Genomic DNA, 20,899 nt, shown 5'->3' on the forward strand with positions numbered 1-20,899 from the left:
GTTAGATATCATTGGCAGAGAGATACAAACAGATATAAATATCTAATAATATACAATAGAGTGCTAAGTTGTAATGAAATTAAAAATAGATGTGAGCTTTCATTGGCAGTACTGAGAGAGCATATCCTTTTGGCTCTTCTTGCAGCTATGCAGTTCCTATCCAAGTTGGTCATTACATAAGAACTTTGTTATGTTAAGAACTGGTGCTAGGTTTGCTGCTTCCTCCCTCATCTTTCCCCATTTTTTGTGTTCTGTCTATTAGATTATATGCCTGAGTATGGGGACCTTTTTGATTTTTATTGTTCTGTAAGTAGCTCTGGGACCATTTTTGGCTGAAGAGCAGGGTAAAAATGCATTTGGTAAATTATATTATAATAATTTAAGTACTTTAAATTTAGAGTTCTTATATCAGATGATTTTCTCAATCATTTGAAAAAAAGACACAGTATGGAAAACAGTGGTAATATGAAAAAACAATTGAGTGATATTCAACATTACAGGAGTGGACTTCTGCTCATACAACAATATTTCTCCTCTCCATTCCCTCCCCTCCCACAGTTTACTCTGAAGAGTCTTCCAAGTCTTTGGAGCAGACTTTGGTGCATGGCGGGGTAGCTGCAGAGGGTAGGGTAGGAAGTTCTGTTACACCAGTGGTGGCAAAAGTTGGAATTCACCCAGAGGCTGCAGTCCTTTGCACACTTACTTGGAAATAAACCCCATGGAACTCAATGGGACTTGCTTCTGACTAGGCATATACAGGATTGCACTGTTAACTGTCTAAAATGTGTACAATTCTATTAAAAATGGAGTGTGAAATGGAATAAGCTGCAGACTTGAAGATTAGATAGGCACAAGATGTAGGAGATAATATCCAAGTGGGAACTTTTGGAATATTTGTGAACAGAATGGGATATTGATATAAAATGGCAACTAGATAGTATGTTACTTTAGTAACCATGAGTAAAACCAGTAACTGCATTTTTATGTGCTGGAAACATTTTTTTAAATGAGGCAATCTCTTGTATGTCATAGACATACCTCTGTGCAGAAGGATATTGGAAGAAAATTAATGGAGAAAATATTAGGCAATACCATTCAGCTTGACACTTTTCATTTTAACCTATAGAAAAGATTTAATACACAAAGAACATAGAGAACTGACTGGTTAGACTTGTTCATGCTATATATTGGAATGTACCTCCAGGGGCACCAGGATGGCAGCATGATTCACATTCAAAGAAGCTCTTAGAAAAAGGCTTCCCTCAAAAAATGCCCAAATGAGAAGAACAAACATTGGCAAAAGCAGACAATACAGGACGCTAGAAAAGAATTTGAGGAGCATGCTAAAGCCAACAACAACAAAATCTTTAAATACCGGTATATTAATAACAGGAGACAGTTGGACCCTTGGATGACAAAGGGGGTCAAAGCTGTGCTAAAGTAGGAAATTGCAGAGAAGCTGAACAAAGTATTTGCATCCCTGTGCCTGCAGTAACTTGTGAAGGAAGGTAGTCTGAAGAATTGAGGTAAAATATTGATGAAATATGACATTCTAGGCCTAATAGATAAAATAAAAACTGATAATTGAGTCTGGATGGCATTGTCCTGAGAGTTTTCAACTGTGAAATTGCTGATATTCTAATGGAAATATTTAACTTCTCCCCAATATAAACCTCCATACTGGAAGACTGGAAAGTGACCAGTGTTAACACCAATTTTTTAAAAGGGTTCATCAGGGGATCCTGGAAATTGCAGGCTAATTAGCTGAAAGCCTGTCCTTGGAAAATGGGTGGAAAGTAGTTATCTTCCCCAGTGCCATTTGATAATGTTAGTCAATGAACAGTTAATCGGTGCTATTCAAAGGAGTCTCAGTGAGGCAGTATATGCCATCCAAGACTACATATATTTCTGGCTGTGTTGCAGTTCTAAATAATCTTATTTTATGATGCAGGCTTATATGTGGGGAAGGAAGAAGTTGCCTCAGCAACTTGAAATGTAGACAGATACAGGACTCTGGACAGACTATAACATGAATAAGTTGAATGAGTGTGCCACAGAGAATTAGCTAAGAAAAAGCTGACTCTGACTGGCACATTAAAACAAAAAAACAGACCCCAGAAAATTTCCTCAGAGTTCCTTGACACCAAGACAAGGCAAAGGTGTATCTGGTGACAAAACAGTGAGAGAAAATTGCAGTAATGAAGAATTTCATGTAACTGTTTGTCTTTGCTACTCATGTAGTTGTGAAATGTGGTGGTTGTGCATAGGCTGCTCAGTTAGTGAGCAGCAAGTTTTGTTGGTTGATTGGTGGTATTCGCAACTCATGATACTGTTTTAGTTGTGCAACTTTTATAATTATGTTATATGTATGTAAATGGCACAATATCATTTAAAATGTTTTTTAAATGGTAAAGTCTGGTAAATCCCACATACTGTTTGTGTAGGCTTTGTATATATTACATTTTAGGATACTGCTGACACTTTAGCAGTTGCTTTTTAAAAAATATTTTATTACAGATGAAACATTAAAACAAGCTGATATAAAACAATCAAAACATTCCAAAGATCACATTGGGGGGAATACACAAGTGAACTGTGCGTCCTCATTACACACTTCGGAAATAATGTATCTATAAATGCCATAGGCACCAATCTATAGAATCGATTACAACAACAGACTTGCAAAGTTGACAGCAACCTTCTTTATCAATTTAAACATAAAAGGCTAACTGGGAGTGGGGAGAGGCTTGGTAAAAGATTACATAAACTCCATTTGTTGCTTAGCTGCTATGTCTATTTTGGGGATAGAAGGAAATGGATGTTGCCATTAAAATTCAAAACTGCCAGGCAATATTAGGGGCAAATAGATTTCTATATTTAGTAATAGCTCCTGGCCTTTTATTATTACAATAGAATTGCCTTTCTGCATCATAGCAGAACTAACATTTGCTCATTACATGGGACAAGCTCTGTTGTTTTTGGTCTACGTAAAATAATACAGACACTACTGGCTTATATAACACAATGGCAAAGAAGAGTGTGTTTACTTCTCAGTTTTACTCTTTCTACAAAATGGCTTGTCCCTAATTTCTGAAGTCCTTAACTCATTTGTGCGTGTTTGTGTTCTTAAGAAGCTCCTCACCAAGCAAGTGCTCTTCAATATTTCTTTTTAATGGAAAAAAATACTAGTTTTAAATGCCTAAGGAAATAACTTTAAAGATGAGTTCTGTCAACTGGGTTTTTTTCTTTCAGAGTTTACTTCCTTGGAAAGCAGGATGCATAAAACATAAATGCTTCTGAAAACATTGAAATGAGAATCTTTCAGGCTTAATGCATATTTCTCTACTGCAGCTGAGCTTGATGCAGAGCATGCACAGAAGGTGTTGGCTATGGAGCATACCCAGCAAATGAAGCTAAAGGAGCGGCAAAAGTTCTTTGAAGAAGCTTTTCAGCAGGACATGGAACAGTATCTCTCCACAGGCTATCTGCAAATAACTGAAAGACGAGGCAAGTACTGAAAATGTTCTGTGTAATTTTTAAGCTACATCCCAAGAGGAAGCTCACACACCTGCCATGGCACTTCTAGCTATTTGAGCCAGATTTTGCAAGATTTTAGTTCCTTCAGTACATCTCTATCCTGTTCTTTCGTCTACAAGTTCATATTGGCTTGCTTGTTTGAGCATTCTCTTCTTCAACCAGTGAGCAGAATGAGACCCACTTAGCTTCTAAGAATGTAACAGCAGGCAAAGGACTGTCCTATATGCAGGACTAGCAGGGCAGCGATTGAGGTGCTGCAGCTGGAAATAGCATGGCACCAGTGGGTGGGATGAGGGCTGATAAATTTTAATATTGCAGTTGCTTGCTCCACATGAACAAGTACCGTAAGTGACTGATTGCAGATTTGCTGTAGCTATTTTCCTCCATAATGATGGATTGTATGGAAGAAAACACAGCCGAATCTGAAGGCCTGTGGTATAGCAACTGCATAGATGTATGAAAGCTGTAGGTTCTGAAGTAAGTTTAATGGTTTAGGACTTTTCCAGCTGGATTCTGTTGATCTTCCACAGTTCGAGTGCCCTGGTTCCTGCACCTTCGTTGTCACAGTAGGATTTCCTTCACATGTACAAAGAACCTTTACAGTGCCTAAAACTTCTGGAGCTTCTATCACAACCTAGCACATTCTGTTAGTCTCAGGGTTAATTCTGAAGAAATTAAGCCACCTCTTAGTAGCAGTTTGAGATTGGGATGTTTGCGTCTTGTAATGGCAGTTATGATTAGTTTTACTTACCTGTCTCATAATGATAAAAATATATATTTTTTTAAAGTAAGTTGCATCATCCTGGGTTTGGGTATGAAGTCTGAAGTAGTTCTGTTACATGAATTTCAGAAAATAAAGCTGTAAATCCAGTGCAAGTATTTTTTTTTTAAAAAAGGTAAAAGGATGCATCTTCCAGTATGCTTAATTCATGCCATAGTTTTGTCCAGAAGTGATCATATATGGATTAGATTTTCAAGTTTACTTGTTTACCTTTTTCTTATGGCAGAGCCGATTGGAAGCATGTCTTCTATGGAAGTAAATGTGGACATGTTGGAACAAATGGACCTTGTGGATATGTCTGACCAAGAAGCCTTAGATGTCTTCCTTAATTCAGGAGGAGAGGACAGTACTATGTCATCTCCTATGATAGGTATAAAATGAACTCTTGCATTCTTGATCTGGTTGCACTGGCATAAAAAGAAATAGTACTTACTATAGATGTTTTCTAGCAGGGTGGATACATATTAAATTGAGGTGATTTAAATCACCAAGAAAAAAGATCTACCATAAATTGTTGATTTAAATCATATTTCCCATTTTGCAATTCTTGTGTTTTCTGAACAAATATACATATCACCAGCCAGGTTCACTAAGATGCAGGATTCAGCAAGAAGCCCACATTTTTCATTTCACAAAAAAATGGAGGCTTAATTTGAACTAGAGCCCTGGTTCAAGGATACTTTCGTAAAGCCAAGATTCTTATTGTGGCTACTTTCCTGACATCTTATGTCTTAGACTGAGGTTTATGTGCTCCATTTGTTCTGGATTATTAGTGGTGCACACAGCTTTTTATGCTTTAGTATGCAACTATTCCTCACTTTCTTTTTAACCCTGAGAAATTGAGTGCCATTTCTGGAGCACGTATTCGAATGCTTTCTTACTTTCTCTCAGCTATTTTGTGCACTTAGTTAGTCTCCCAATTGTTGTAATATAATGGGTCTGATAGTGTGCTACGCTTATTCATTTGTTAGAAAACCAAACTGACTTCTCTCGTTATTTTGAAGGATCAGACAGCAGTGCTGGTCAAAATGAAATCAGTCTTCAAGTTCCCACCCAGTCAGCATTGAGAGAGTTGTCCTCCTCAACTTCAGCCTGGACTGATTCTGCCAGCCAAGATGCCAGTGAAGGAGAGTCGCCTGTGATCCAGTCCGATGAGGAAGATGTGCAAGTAGACACTGCCCTTGTTGCTGTAAATATGGAAATGAAAGGCCCTTCTGATGTTAGTGATGAGAGTGATTCGCAAACAATTTGAGTTATCATGGTGCTCTAAAGGAATTAGGACCCTGGAATGAATGAGTGAGCAAAGAAGTGTTTGAGCTTGCTTTTGTTACTCCAATCTTATGAAATATTACCACATATAAAACTTGAGTTTGACAGTCATGAAAATACTGATTTTTATTAAAAAATTCTTGAAGCACACCATTAGCAATAAAGTGTTGGCTTTGGAACAGTAACCCTTGTATATAGAGGGTTATCCAAAGAACAAGTTGTTGTAAGGGTTCCTTTTAAAATCCTCCATAGGAACATAATACAGAAGCCATGTTTGTTGTCACAGTGTGCATGTCTTAATTGTTGTGGCTAAAGACTGGTAAATTATGTTGTTTAGACAGAAGACTTAATAGCCTCCAATTATGTGACCTTCCAGATGTAAGAAACAAATCTATATGCTTTCTTGCGATGTTTTACATACCTATAATAATGAGCAGAAAAAGACCAGCAACTACTTGAAGAAGTATGTGAACTTTGATTCCATGCTCCTGTCCTGTTGTTGCTTTGTCCTACATTTAGTGGGGTAAGCCTCATTTGTGATAAGGGATGCAGAAGCATGCTGCTTTGTTCACTTCACAATAGATGCCGAAAGACTGATGAAGTGCACTATCCTAACTTTAAGACTGTTGAAGCTTTCTACCTGTAGCACACAGCATCAGGCCAACATGCTTGTGTTATCCCTATGTAAGAGATTATGGGCATGTTCTAAATGAGCAACTATCCCCAAATAATTGACTACTTGAAGTAAGTCTCAGAAGCCCATTTCTCTTTGGGTTCGGTGGAATAAATGAAAGCTGGGAATATCTGCTATATGTGTTGCACCTTTCCTAACCAGAATGGTCCTGACTTTTGAAGTTTATCTATTTAATCTCTACTGCTCTTTCAGAAGAAAGACAAAGTGTCCAAAAAGTGTGGTTTTTTTTATTAAACCTTGTATTACAAACCTGAAAAGTAAACAAAACTGGCAATAAACATGGAAGTCTTTCCTTACAAGGAAAGACAGCAGAGCAGCGCTAATAAATTAAATGTCAAACTGTAAGCCATAGTCAGAAGTTTACTGTCAAAAAGGAAAAAAGTACACAGCAAGGCCATAAAAACCGGACAACCACATTGGAAAACACTCGACTCTGTATGTTATTGTTAAATATTCCAAAACAATTTGTCTTCTGCAACAACCGACAATATGTATTTTATAAGACTTTTCCTGACAGTCACCACTGGCAAGCTCAGTGCAATATGGGTAGCTCTACGGTCTTGAATTCAATTATGAAACAAAAGAGTTTGTGAAAACATTTTCCCTTTTTTATTCCACACATACTGTACACACAACTGGAAAAGGGCAACAACTACTCCATTATTATTTTTGTTGTTGTTCAGTGATGTAAGCAGCACTTATAAATGTTACAAGAAAAACCCTGTAAGCATCCAAATCCATCCGATGAAGAAAGTGAAACGTAAGGCTTTTCTTCATCTTGTCTCTTTGCCACCCTTTCCCACCCTCCCAAGAAAAGGCTCAAGTATTTAAAACAATTTACAGGCTTATGTACAAAAGGTATGATTTCTTTTTTGTTACAACATGAAGGAAAAAAATAGACAAGATGAGAGCAAATGCATTTTTCACATTCAAAAGAAATATGCAAATCTGCTAGTGGCTCTAAATGTGATCAAACAACAAAACAAAATTCAAAACAAAATTAATGCTGACTGTGAAAAGGTATGAAAACAGCAGTGGAATGGAAATGGAATGTTAAAGATTGCACGTCTATGACAAGAAGCACTTATGGCTTCAATCATTTTAAAAGGATGCTATTGAAGGGTTTTTGATAAAGTAGCCAACAGCACCAAAACATAACAGAATGGATTTCCTAATGAAATCAGGCACAGTTTTCGCTCACATGACTCCTCAAGGCAGGCAGTCTTTTTCTTCTCTTTCTCCTCCTCCTCGAACAGATGCATAGTGAAGTGCTGGTAACAGAGAACAATTTCTCCAAATCTCCCATTTTGCCTACAGTTAGAAAACTAAGTCCATCTTCAGCTGCCATAACCTCTCAAAGAAAAGTGTGTATTCTCCAATTTAAAAAGGTACAAAACTGATCCTGCCTGTTACAGAATACAAGCCAAAAGTATAGCAATTTCTTTCAAGTTTTGTCTCCTATCCCTTTTCTCTCTAGAAAAAAATCTGTTGACATGACTTGGAGAACAAATTATAAAACGCCAAACTTCAACCTATCAAAAAAAGAGTTTAAAAGCCTTTTCACAGTTACCCAAAAAGAAAAAAAGGCTTTGTAGCTTCAGACAGAGGGACAAATACAAATGAATTTCATCAGCCCCTTGCTGCTTTCAAAACTGAATGTACAGCAGTTTAAAAAATCCTGCTGTAATCTAACTACCCTAAGTAAAAAATAAAAATAAAATAAAATTCAACAGTTTAATGCTAAAACAAAATTAGTTCTCTAAAACCAGAAGAAAATCTTCTTTAGAGCTAGTGCAAAGACAGCTTGTATTCTACAGCAAGTACTCCAAACTATGATATAATAATTACAAAAAATATATATAAAATTGACAAAAATGAGAGTGTGTGTTGGCATCTTCATGATTAACCTGAAGCACTTTTGGATGAACTGGAGGATGAAAGTCTTGATGATGGCACGTCAACTGTTGCTCTCTTCCGAGGTCCTCTTTTTGGTGTAGGCTTGCTGATACAGTTCTCAATGGTGCCATTTTTGCCAGATACTTTCCCACATATTTGATTGACTAAACTGATAATTTGTTCCTATTTCAGGAGGAAAAGAAAAATGAGTTTAGATAGCAGAAGCCTTAACAGAATGTGGCAAATAAGCTTCAACAATGACCATGCACTAGATATAACACTCTCCCTTCTCTCACATTGTCCAGCACAACTATGAGGAATGGAACGATTCTGTTTAACTACCGTAACTTGTTTAATCAGTGCTTTATGAAGTTTGGCTTAAAAAAAAAAACCCCACACCCTGTTTAATCACAATTTGACATGCTGTCCAAACTAATCTAAATTAGAAATAAGGGAGAACACATGAACCCAAAGTTCATTCATATATGCTGAACCAGAGATTATTTGCATTCTGCTAATGACAAAAAGTCCTCACTTAAACCTTGTTGTGTCTATGGTTAACATTTAATTAGAATTTTCAAAAATGTAAACTTTTCCAACCTATGAGCTATTAGTTATTATACAAACCTCATCATAGCGATACATTAGTTTTAGTCCTCGGCAAGACTTCTGTTTTTCTACATGTCGCAGGGCACATTCGAGGCAGAAGACAACGTTTTCGTTTTCCTGTACAACCTGCAAACATTTTTTTAAAAGGTCAAGAGCATTAATAACACACAGATCAGTATTTCCTGAACAGCCTGATTCTATATGGAAGCTTAACCTGGAAGTCTCACACAACTGTGATCCCTGTTTGTTAAGCCTGTGGGTGAATTCACTTTTAAAATTCAAACATTGAAACTACTCATTATTACTGTTGGTGTGGCAAATGTAATAACCATGGTGAGACTGTTAATTGATATATGTCCAATCACTTTGATAGTGTTTATGGACACACCTATTTAGAATCAAATCCCAACGAGCAACAGAATTAGAAACTAAACTTTGCAATTCTTAAGCTCTTCCAAGCAAAACTTAGCCAAAGTTATCTTTTTCTTCAATAGAGGCTAAAGAATGATGTAAACATCAAGGCAACACACTTTATGTGGCAGATGCTACCATCTGGTGAGATGGGTATATGGCATGGTTCACTGACAGCAAATTTTCTCTCTGCCACTGCAGACCTTTTCAAAATGTACTGGTAGTTTGCAGTGGTGTGCAGAAAAATCACTCTACAGTGGTGCCTCGCTAGACGAAAATAATTCGTTCTGCGAGTGTCTTCGTATAGCGAATTTTTCGTCTAGCGGGGCACCACTGTATTTGTAAATGAGCAATTCTACATAAATGGCTTATCCCATGCTGACATTCAAAAGTGGCCTTTGTATATGCACTAGTGCTACTTTGGGCTTGAAATGGCAGAAAAGCTTTTATATTGTGTCAGGAAAATGCATTTTTAGTCATGGTTTTAATTTGTTAGTCCCATAAGCCAATTATTATTTTGGTACTAAATTCTAAAGAGAGCTTTATTCCTCTATTTTTTGCAACCTCGGTGGTCTGCAATGAGAAGTCTTACAGTTTATTACTAAAGTTCTTCTAGTAATAGGCTCCCTTTTACTGAACCGTTTGAACTACCTCCTTAACAAATCTTGAAAACCTGAAAACCCTCTTCACTTATTCTGAATATGCGAAGGGGCCTGTGGAATGTGTGGCTCTAGCTCCTCTTCCTCAATAACATGACTCTTGATTTGACTTGTGATTGACTGAATCAGAAGGAAGACACCTTCATTGTGCATAGGATTTCCCACACGGGGTGGAAGTGGCCTCCTTCAGACTCAGCATACTGCATGTTGCAATTGAATTATTGCTGGCATGCGTAATCTCATGAGGGAGCGGAGGTAAGCCCACAGGTTCCTGCAGGCCCCAAAGTGAGTATCTGAAGACAATTGAAGTGAGGCATACGTTCTTTAAAATGAAAAATCACCAGTTTCTGCTTAGAACTGGCATACTGTAGTACAATAGCAATTTTCAAATGGTGCTCCAGGTAATTCTAGAGTTCTTCCATGAGAAAATACCAGAGAAGAGCCCCTGCCCACCACTGTCAATCATACAGTGCAATGTGCAAACTGCTGGAGAATCTGGAATATTTTGTACATCAGTTGTTGTCCTCTTTGAACTGATGATATGAAGCACAGCTGGCCTCACTTGAACTGAATGGTACATCCTGGAACATATTCAGAAATTCTCTAGAGCATGTCACGTTTCCTTGGCAGGCATCAGAATAAGATTTGAAAACTATGAAATGACAATAAAAATTTCAAAACAAATCATCAAGCTTTTAGTCCTCCTGTTTTGTGTTTCAGTCCAATATTGCTTAAAAAGCACTAACACTAATGTTCCTTAACCTTCAACCATCCTGAGTCTCCTACACACCAGTGCTTCCCAAGAGATTTCAACCTATACTTCATTGAAATACATACACTGCTTTGGCCAAATGCATTTTGGCCTTTTAGCACTGGAGTAATTGAGATTGGGGGGGGGGGAGAGAAGAGATTGCATTTAAAGAACCTAGTGAGAACTCCCAGCTTCTAGGGATTTTCCATACCATAGATAGGTAACACAGGTGCTGGCAAATCTGACACCTCCTCTCAGACGTCTCTAGCTGCCACTTTCGAGGTTTTTTCTTCCCATCCACTCCCGAACTGCTGCTGCTATCATGGCTCCCATAGCGAGCTGACGAATGGAGGCCTGCCTCATACAGCTGCCGCCGCTGCCTCAACTCTGTCTCCCTGTGGACACGAGCAATAATTAGAAAACAGCAACCTCTCATAGGAATGCCATGAAGCAGCAGGCAACATTTCAACATAGGTCTTGAGATTTTAATAACAATTGCCATGCCAAGATGGGCTAAATCCCATCTAAGGTTTTGTCTGACCACTGTATATAAATTGGGAGTTTTCCAGACAGAGAATCTGAGAAAGAAAATCCTTGGGCCAGATCAAATTATTGGGCAAACATGGCTGCCAACTGATTTGCCAGGAGATATTACTACCTATGGAGACCAAGCACCATTTTAAGCAGCCCCACTCGCTGTAGAAAAAAAAAGAATTATTGAGTTGGAAGGGACTTGGGACGTCATCTTGTCTAACCCCCTGCTCAATGCAGGATCAACAATCCAGGATGCAACTCCAGAATCCCTGACAGATGGCTATCTAGCCTCTTCTTAAAAACTTCCAGTGAAGGAGAGCCCGTCACCTACCAACATAGTCTCGTCTCTTTGTTGAACAGCTCTTAACATTAGAAAGTTTCTTCCAATGTTTAGCCCAAATCTGTTGCACCACTGGTTCTAGTCCTGCCCTCTGATACAGCAGAGAACAAGCCTTCTTCATCTTTCATATGACAACCCTTCAGAAATTTGAAGACTGCTGCCAAGTCTCTCCTTAACAATCTTCTCTCCAGGCTAAACATGCCCAATAGCCAAGGAGGGAAAAGGAGGAGATAAAAGTGGGACAAAAACAGTGTCCTATGGTAGGCCCACCCTAACAGTTCATCAGTTGGCAAGACTTGACTTGCTACGACACTTAAAAGGGAACTGAGCAGACAGGAAGAGAGATGGAACATTGTGTACCAAAGCAGTGAGTAAATGAGAACTGAGCTCAGGAAAGGAAAAGGTGGTACCACATATCAACCAAAGGAAAAAAGAAAAAGAGTAGGCTGACATTTGCAGTTAAAAAGCATAGTTATTCTAGCAGCAAAGATCAGGCTTTAGAAGGAGAAATATCCTTTGGAAGATCTCCCTCTTAAGAGAAGCAACCTAAATGTGAACAAGCTTGAGAACCACTTGGATGGATGGATGGATGTAAAAATACCAGCTCTTTTGATATTTGCAAATTTTCCTTTGTTAAAGGAAAAAGTGCATATCAACTCCCTAAAAAGGAAGAAGCTCCATACAGAGCCTCAAAAGTCTTCTACCTTGAGGGCAAACATATAGTGGAGAAGACTCTAAACATTCTTTGCACATTAACACAGTAATTTTGTTAAATACAAGTTGTAGATTCCAGCCATCAGATTTTCTCTTGATCTATTCGAGTTGTTACCGACCAGCACTACCCAGCTGTCTGACACTTGAGTTGTGGGTAGCAGTGCTACATAGTAGGAGAATAAAAGAGAACAGCATTATATATGGAACAAGGCAGCTTTCCCTTCTTTTCAAACCTGCCTCGGACAGGGGCTGGGGAGCATTTAAAAACAGGTCTTTCAGTGTCTTTAGAAAAGGTGATTTTAAAAACAAAAACCCATATGATGCTTTAAAACTCTTGCCTCTTTTAGGCACACTGGGAAACATTAATTCACTTGTTTGATGAGAAAAAAGTCATCACCTAATGCTATTAGTATGGAGTACTTTGCTCCGTCCTCTAGTGCTCTGACAGCAAACCATCCATGGAAGTTTCTTCTCCCATGTGTGGCTGTGTTCAAGCAGGTTGGCTGGCTCAGCAGCTGCCAGCAACGCTCTTGGACTTCTCACAACACACTCTATACTTTCCGCGAGAGCTACTCTGGAAGAAAGCAGGATAAAACGAAAGAGACTCTAGTTACCTGAGCTCTCCTAGAAGTGCTGATATTGTACTAAGAGAAGACCCATTTTCTTTCTTTGCTTCTGCTGTTGCGATCTGATAGAGCAGCTTTTCCATTGAAAATGGCTTGGGTATACGTCGTTGCTTCATCTCCTGTGTCGACAAATTCCAGAGTGTTAGTTCGCATACAATGAAATAACTTGTTTTGGAAAGAAAAATGAACATACCCCATTAACGCATCATCTTTGGGGACAAAGATTTCCTGACCAAAAGAGTGTATGTGTGCACCAAAAAAATTTCCTGAGCGATCTCTTCTCAGTCACTTCATATTGGCCCTTCAGGTGCCAGTGTGCAATTCCTGCCGTCCCTTAACTTCTCAATTAAGCCCTGGGCACAAGTGCAAGTAAATGCAAAGTGCAACTCACCTCCCCAAGACTTTCCCCTGCAAAACACAACCCAACTGGTCCTAGTAGGCATACAGACCATCTAAGAGTTAAAGATGACACAGTTGCTGCTGTCCTAGCAACAAATTCAACCCAACGAGTCATACATAAAAGGAGTTACTGATGAACACCAGCAGTCCTTTATCCATGCAAATGGTCACAGTTGAGTCAGGACATGTCCTATGAATATGTGGCACAGTTCATGTAGTCTTCATTGAAATGAATGGAGATTTCTCAAATTCTGAGTGATAAAAGGCACAGTCTAGGTGCTTTATGTATGGGAGAAAAAAACCACCCATATCCCAAAAGGTTTAATGAATGCATCAAGCAGCACTACACATGCTGTGACCAGAGGTGTTCTGTTTGCAGAGGTGGGTTTTTAAGAACACAAGCTCCTACCTTGGCAGTTTTAAAACCCATGCTTGTCCACTGGGTGGTAGCAAAGTGCACAGTTTCAGAAACATTGTAGCCGCAGCACACTTTAGACACAAAAGATCCTGGGAAGCAGACAACAAACTGCCCACTCTGCTGTACAGTACGGTGCACCTTGATCCCCTCTTTACACAGCACCTCTGGGGAGATCTAGGGAGAGAGAAAGAAGCAAGGGAAATCTAGAGCGGGTGCCTTTCTTGGCAGTTCCATTTGCTTACCTCTTACTATTTGCCGTGGAGAACATGCAAAAGTCATATTGAATCTCTAAATGCTTCTACAGAAACAAACCCCAGAGCAGATCCTTCTGCTGCCAACTACATAAAACCAACCAACATTTAAGCTTGGCTTAAAGGGAGGGAAACCTCAGCAGGACCGAGGAGCCTTGGGGTGGGGAGGCATATCTCCTTGTGTCATATAGGACTGGGCTATCCCCTTTAAGAACATATGAATCCACATCAGTCCCTCTAAGTATTGCTTAAACAATAAATCTGAGCTTCCACTCTGGCTGGAAGCTCCTACCAATTTCAGCAGTAACAGCAGTAAGAAAAAAAAAATCAAAGCTGGACAATAATCCTCCATCTCCACCCTTAGTACACATAGGGGAGCTGTGTGCCTGTGTTTGCCCTTATGCGTTTGGCAGCGGGAAAGGAGTGTGTGTGGACACCTACTAGTGGCATGCAGTTCCCAGATGCTTAACCAAGGTTTGGCCCTTGGATCTAGAAAGGAAATCTACCCCTGGCTTACACAATAAAATGTATTGCTGTTCATGACACCGCAAAAGAAACTGCCTAGTAACAAACCATAAAGCAACTCACCATGACGTTACTTTCAAGCATTTCCAGCCCTGGAGTGCCATTGGCTTGCAGCAGGGTGTGTACCACTTTGTCAAGTTTTTTCTCCTCTGCAGCAGGAATGCAATACCTGTTCATTTTTGAAACAGGGGAAACAAAGCGAGTATTTATTCCATGATGCCCAAAACGACATCACCAAAGCTGAGAGCAACTTGAGAACGTACAAAGAGCCCTGCTGGATCAGACGAAAGGCCCCTCTGGTCCAGCATCCTGTTCTCAGATGCGTATAGGAAGCCTGGACCTGAGTGCAACAGCAGGTGTGCAAAATATACCAAGAGTTTGCAAATTTGAAAACAAGATCAAACTTCAAAATAACACAGCAAGAAATAATTGTGGCGCTACAACCACTGAATATTTTATCAAAGATTGGAGCATTAAAGGATTTGCCATCTCTGACTGCATTTCTTTCAAATATTGAGGGTGAGGAAAAAGAAATAGAACTGTTTGAACTCACAATATTTTGAAGCTCTCACCTAATGAAACTACAACCAACATATCCTCTGTTGGTTGAACCTAATGCTGACACCTGACTGCTTTTTAACATCCCACAACCATCAATAAACCACTGAGCTTAGGGCTTGCCGATTGGAAGGTTGGCGGTTCAAATCCCCACGACGGAGTGAGCTCCCATTGCTTGGTCCCAGCTCCTGCCCACCTAGCAGTTCGAAAGCACGCAGTGCAAGTAGATAAATAGGTACTGCTCTGGTGGGAAGGTAAATGGCGTTTCCATGTGCTGCTCTGCTTTGCCAGAAGTGGCTTTGTCATGCTGGCCACATGACCCAGAAGCTGTACACCGGCTCCCTCGGCCAGTAAAGCGAGATGAGCACCGCAACTCCAGAGTCGTCCGCGACTGGACCTGACGGTCAGGAGTCCCTTTACCTTTACCTAACCATCAATTACGGCTGTCCCACACATTCCATGTCAGCAAACCTGGGCATGCTGCACCCAAGAGCAGACAGTTATTTGACCTGGCTCTTTGGAAGCGAATACCTGTGTGGCACACATTTCCAAAGACTGGATTTTATCATTTGTATGACCAACCTGCAAGGGTATGCTAAAAAACAACAACAATGTACACCTAAAAGATGAATGTGTGATGGGGCCCCAATATCAAAAGCTCATTTTTGACAAATACCATCTGTACACCATGTCTGAATAGCAAAGACACATTCAGGAGTATTCTTCGTGGCCACTCCGGACTGCAGGCATCTACTCTCCTGAAACTGTGCTACAGTTTGGACTTTTTCTAGAGGACATTTGAAACTTCTATTTGAGCTGGCAAGAGCCATTAGCTGGGTAGCCCCTGGTTCAAATCTCATGTCAGCCCTGAATGCACTTCGCACTTGGGCAAGCCACAATCAGCCTTCCAACTGTATCACTGCAATAATATCGTATCTTCTTCGTATCTGAAGAAGTGTGCATGCACACGAAAGCTCATACCAGGAACAAACTCAGTTGGTCTCTAAGGTGCTACTAGAAAGAATTTTCGATTTTGTTTTGACCTGTAACTGCAATAATAATACAACATCCTTGTAATTACTGAGATGATGTATGTGTGAAGTACATCTTAAAGCTGAGGCTTGTACAAACTACCACTCACTCCCTTACCTATGGGAAAAAATAACTACCTCCTAGTGACAAGACAGGAAGTTGTTTCCCCCCCCCAAAACACCGTTATTTTCCATTTAGGCTAGAAAAGATAGGTGTAAGTTTTTATGGTACAATAGAAGAATGCTGCCTCTCACATAGGGAGTACCACTTGTTACAAATCTGCACTGCATCTGGAACCCCTCTGAAAAGCTCTTTAGGGTGTTCTTGATCTTCTAAAGCCAGTTTGGCAGAGGGGAAGAAGATGGAGGGGCAGGATTGGTGCCTCCTTACCTGAGTACGAGAGAGCACATTCTACTCTTCAAACAGGATTTTTGGATCCAAGAGATTACATATAGGGAGTGCATGCTGGAAACATTTTTTACGGCCTAGTAACTTTGGAGGCTTATTTGCACGGCATTTTCACCAAATGGAATAAGTGGGACTTCTATGTAAGGCTTGTGATTACCGTATTTTCCGGCATATAAGACGACTGGGCGTATAAGACGACCCCGACTTTTGAGAAGATTTTCCTGGATTAAAAAGTAGTCTTCTACGCCAGAATATACAGTAACTCCAATTCTTTGCCACATTTCTAGGTTGCGTGTGCTGAACAAGGGTCAACTTGATCTTTTTCTGCTTAACTTGGCTTTTTAGAGTTTTAGAATCTTTAGGGAAACAATATTTATAGAAGACGGTTGTAGTTGGGCAGATTGGGGTGCCATAAACTGCGATGGTGTTGAGGCAATAAGAGTAAGATGCTGAATCAGGATCACCACAGAAGCTGATTTGCAACTTCCTGAAAGCAACAGTGCAGAAGAGCAAAGAGGTTCACTTGGGATTAACTTACCAAATGCAGTCAGCACCAGTGTGTAAGTAGTCTATATACGGAAGGTGATTTTGGTCTCGAGACCAGCATGAGGTAGAAAAGACCATGCCAATATTTAGCCAAGGAATTGTCACTCCTAAAGCAGTTTAGGTCAGAAGCAAAACACAATTAATGGGGGAAAGGTATGTTGAAAACCACACATATAATTTGTGCTGATACTTGAAAATTTAAACCACCTGATTTCTACCAGAAATAAGATTACATAGTTAACAAAAGAGGTGTCTTTAATCTGATTATTCAGATACATTTTTTCACCCAGGCTCCTATTTTTTCACGGCCTCACTATGCTGCCGATCACACATGCATATAAATTTTGCTTTCTGCAAATATTCTGGGTGCACACTTGTATTAACATGGGCAGGCTCTAAACGGCAAATTGCTTGGACAAGTGTGGCTCATGAACATTGGTTGCGGGCAGAAAACATTTCCCCCCCAGAAAGTTGAAAATGGTGCAGGTATGCATAGGTATCTCATTATCATCTCTATTTATAGGTCTTTATAAAAATGCTTCAAAATCCTGCCAGACCTGTTTGACCAGAAATCATGGGGTGGGGGTGGGGGTAGAAGAAATGAGTGAGCAACAGCAGTCACTTTCAGCTCTTTCTTTGTAAAACGATTATCTAACCCCACCAGCCATGATCAGGTAGAAATCACTGAAGAGCCTTAATGAAGAACCAGAGGAATTTCTGCAAATTTATTGGCAGCAGCACTGCTCCCTGGAGACTGCAAATAATGAAGTTACATGAGCTGATCGCTCACCATATTGACACTAAAACATTATCATGAGCCTACTGAATAATGATGAACAAACATGCTACAACTGGGAGAAGTAAATGGCCCAAGGTAGAGATGGTCTGCACTACATGCGTACCCCTCCGTCTCACTCTCACCTTTCTTTCTTTCCTTTTTAAAAAATTCAGTAATACAAGAGACAGAGCTTAACTGCTACGTTCAGCTTCTTAAGATACAAAACGCACCTTTCTCAGCCTCTCTAGGATAGAAGTGTGTCCATCTGTGCCGAACAGATGGAGGGGTCAATGGGCAGCAGAGACACAAACAGGATTATAAATGCCACCATGATGGGAAGCTTACTGAATATTAATTCATTTTTAAACAGCAGGTAGAGATGCCCGGCTCCAGGGAAGTGGCAAAAACATGATTTATTCAACACACTCTGTGAATTCCACAACAGAGTATGTCTCTTAAACAAGGAGAAAATAAATGGACTTACCAGGCACAGCACCAAGATGTCGCAGGATGGATCCTGTGTTATTAGGAAGGACTGTTAGGTTCCACCCATGCCTGTTCAAATTAAGTGGTACACATTGTGATGAGCAAACATCAAATGTCACATTCGTCATTGTTTTATTTACCTACTTGCTAGGGGTTCTGCATTGTTGTGTAGGACTGCAGCCAAAGGAGGAATGCTCCAGGCCTCTTTGCTGCAATTCCAGCTTTTGTTTTAAAAGTAAAATTCTGCTTAAAAACTAAATTTCTAGCTCTTTCCTTTATGCTAACAAATGTGTAAGCAGCATTCTAAACATGGTTGTTCAATACACTTGCTCTCGCCTTTGCGTTCTGGCTAACCTTGCAAAGGCACTAATGACTGACAAGAACTTGAGACTTCTTGTTTAAATTTATTGATGTCATTTTTTTATATATAAACACAATAAATTGAAAAGGTGAAAACATTAAACTACTTATTTTTCTTCTTTTTGCTGCCAATCACCCATTCCCACCACCCTTCTGAGTAATACCCCTCCCCGCTCTCTCACTATATATAAGGGTCTGGTGACTTCTGTTTCAGTGTATCTGAAGAAGTGTGCATGCACACAAAAGCTCATACCAAGAACAAACTTACAGTGGTGCCTCGCAAGACGAAATTAATTTGTTCTGCGAGTGCTGTCGTATAGCGAATTTTTCGTCTTGCAAAGCACCAACGGGGGAATAGCGGTTTGACGGGGGGGAAATCGGAAATTTTTTCGTCTTGCGAGGCAAGCCCATAGAAAAATTCGTCTTGCGAGACAGCCTTTCACTAGCGAATGCCTTTCGTCTAGCGAGGTACCACTGTAGTTGGTCTCTAAGGTGCTACTGGAAAGAAATTTTTAATTTTTAATTTTGTTTTGACTATGGCAGACCAACACGGCTACCTACCTGTAACTGAAAGATGCACCATGTTATTGTTTCAATTAGGTGCCTTGCAAAAGCAAGCAAACAAAAAACCCAGTACGGTAATTGACTGGCTCCCAATCCAATGGGATCTTTATAGCTACTATATGTGGGAAGGAGAAGTTTGGCAGGGACTGATGACTGTCTTTCAATGGGGTCATAGCTGACACATTTTAGCAGCTACTGTATGGTTCCTAGCCATCTATTTCCATCCAAACTAAGTTGTGGTTAATTCATTAAACGCATCCTCATTAACTGGCTCACTCAGGAACAGACAAGGTGAACATTAAGGGAAACGTACATGCATCTGGGTGCACAGCATAAAGAGGGCATCGTGTGGATTCAAAAAAAGTCCTTGCCCACCAAATAAGAGCATTCACACAATAAGAGCAGCATTCACACAACCCATTAAGATGCTTATGCTGAATTGGTTGGTTGGGGAAAAGTTAATGCTCTGGCTCCTTCAAGCAGCTAACTGGAATTGGACGCAAAAGTTAAAGGAGGAATGGTAGGATCCTGTAGCAATTGCCTGCACCCCCTTAAGAACTTACAAATAAAAAGAAATGCAAAAGGTGTAATGAATGTGCAATTGTACAGTTTTAGAAATCCTTTGTGCTAATGCAGGGTGTGGAAAAGGGGGGAGGGAAACACCCAGTGCTACATTTCTGGTTTACTCCAGGCCTGACCATTTCACAAAACTCTTCCTTCTGGGGACATTATAAATATATGAACAGCATAAATAGGAAAAGGGATAATAATTACAAAATATAATAAAACACAATACGTAATAAAATACAAAACTTCATAATCTCACATTAAATGAATAATAGTTATCAAGTTGCATTCTGCAAAAGAAAATACAGAAAAGCTTAAAAATGTATCAACGTATATATTAATGCAAATGTATCTAGCCAAACCACATTAAAACCAGACTTTCTACCAATGAGACAACCCCTAAAAATGGAAAGCTGTCAAAAAGCATGATTGGTAAGGCTGAAGGTGCTTTGGGGCAGTTTTCAATAATATATTTTGTCCTTGCTAGCCCTTTTCCTATGTACGCTGTTCATATGCCCCCAAGGAAGGAATTTTCCAAAACGTGTTGGACCTGGAATGAGCCATAATTCTAGCAGCCAGAGTCCACCCCCCACCTTACCTGTCAGTAACAACCCTTAGTCTGCAGTTGGCTGTTTTACTTCTAACTGGGGCAGGGTAGCACAAGCAGCTACAAATATATTGAGCATGAAACAACATTATATTCAATAATGGTGATGAAACCTGCAACTTAGTAAACAAATTAGAGGAGCCAGTGCTCTATGGACTACAGGAGAGGGGAAACGTGTCTCGGAACTCCCGTTACCTTGAAAACGGTTCTGATTTTCCCACAGGAAAGCCACTGCCGTGGGTGTTGGTATCCACTTTCCCACAATGCACTGCTACATGGCAGTCCTTCTGTTCCACTAACCTCCAGTACTCTTGCTGTAGGAAAATAAAGTTTTCGTATTAAGATTAAAGCAGAGTGCAGTTTCATTTCCTTGAATTTAATCTAGGCAAATTCTCATTCCTTGGCAACTGGGCGCCTGATATTTCAAAATACACCAATAGCAAGCTTTCTTTAGCTCTTCCAACAAATAATAATTTCTTAGCTGGTGTTATTACCAAGTCCTGATAAGTGTGAATGCTTCCATTAAAAAAATGATATTACTATGCATTTAGAAATTGTGGCTTGGCCCTCTTTTTCTTC

The 20,899-nt window shown here is 39.8% G+C and overlaps 2 protein-coding genes across 7 annotated transcripts in view; one reads left to right on the top strand and one right to left on the bottom strand.

The window, feature by feature from the left end:
- The window catches only part of DTNBP1 (dystrobrevin binding protein 1), a 46,672-nt gene extending 39,356 nt beyond the window's left edge, over positions 1–7,316 (top strand). For all 5 annotated transcript variants that reach the window (XM_033154638.1, XM_033154641.1, XM_033154642.1 and 2 more), the window contains 3 exons: positions 3,352–3,507; positions 4,545–4,688; positions 5,323–7,316. In XM_033154638.1, coding sequence (XP_033010529.1) covers positions 3,352–3,507; positions 4,545–4,688; positions 5,323–5,570 — 548 coding nt within the window. In that variant the 3' untranslated portion in view covers positions 5,571–7,316. The remainder of the gene's footprint in view (positions 1–3,351; positions 3,508–4,544; positions 4,689–5,322) is intronic.
- Positions 7,317–8,070: 754 nt separating this feature from the next.
- JARID2 (jumonji and AT-rich interaction domain containing 2) overlaps positions 8,071–20,899 on the bottom strand; it is a 181,371-nt gene continuing 168,542 nt past the window's right edge. Inside the window, exons 10-18 of one of the 2 annotated variants that reach the window (XM_033154636.1) lie at positions 20,516–20,634; positions 18,221–18,291; positions 16,951–17,065; positions 14,478–14,583; positions 13,630–13,812; positions 12,810–12,940; positions 10,819–11,002; positions 8,805–8,912; positions 8,071–8,360 (exon numbers count right to left, since the gene is read on the bottom strand). In XM_033154636.1, the coding sequence (XP_033010527.1) occupies positions 8,184–8,360; positions 8,805–8,912; positions 10,819–11,002; positions 12,810–12,940; positions 13,630–13,812; positions 14,478–14,583; positions 16,951–17,065; positions 18,221–18,291; positions 20,516–20,634 (1,194 nt within the window). In that variant the 3' untranslated portion in view covers positions 8,071–8,183. Of the gene's footprint in view, positions 8,361–8,804; positions 8,913–10,818; positions 11,003–11,153; positions 12,359–12,809; positions 12,941–13,629; positions 13,813–14,477; positions 14,584–16,950; positions 17,066–18,220; positions 18,292–20,515; positions 20,635–20,899 lie in introns of those variants that run through there. The other variant, XM_033154637.1, reaches the window with a different exon arrangement.

The sequence above is a fragment of the Lacerta agilis genome, chromosome 7 (assembly GCF_009819535.1).
Source record: "Lacerta agilis isolate rLacAgi1 chromosome 7, rLacAgi1.pri, whole genome shotgun sequence".
Taxonomy (NCBI): domain Eukaryota; kingdom Metazoa; phylum Chordata; class Lepidosauria; order Squamata; family Lacertidae; genus Lacerta; species Lacerta agilis.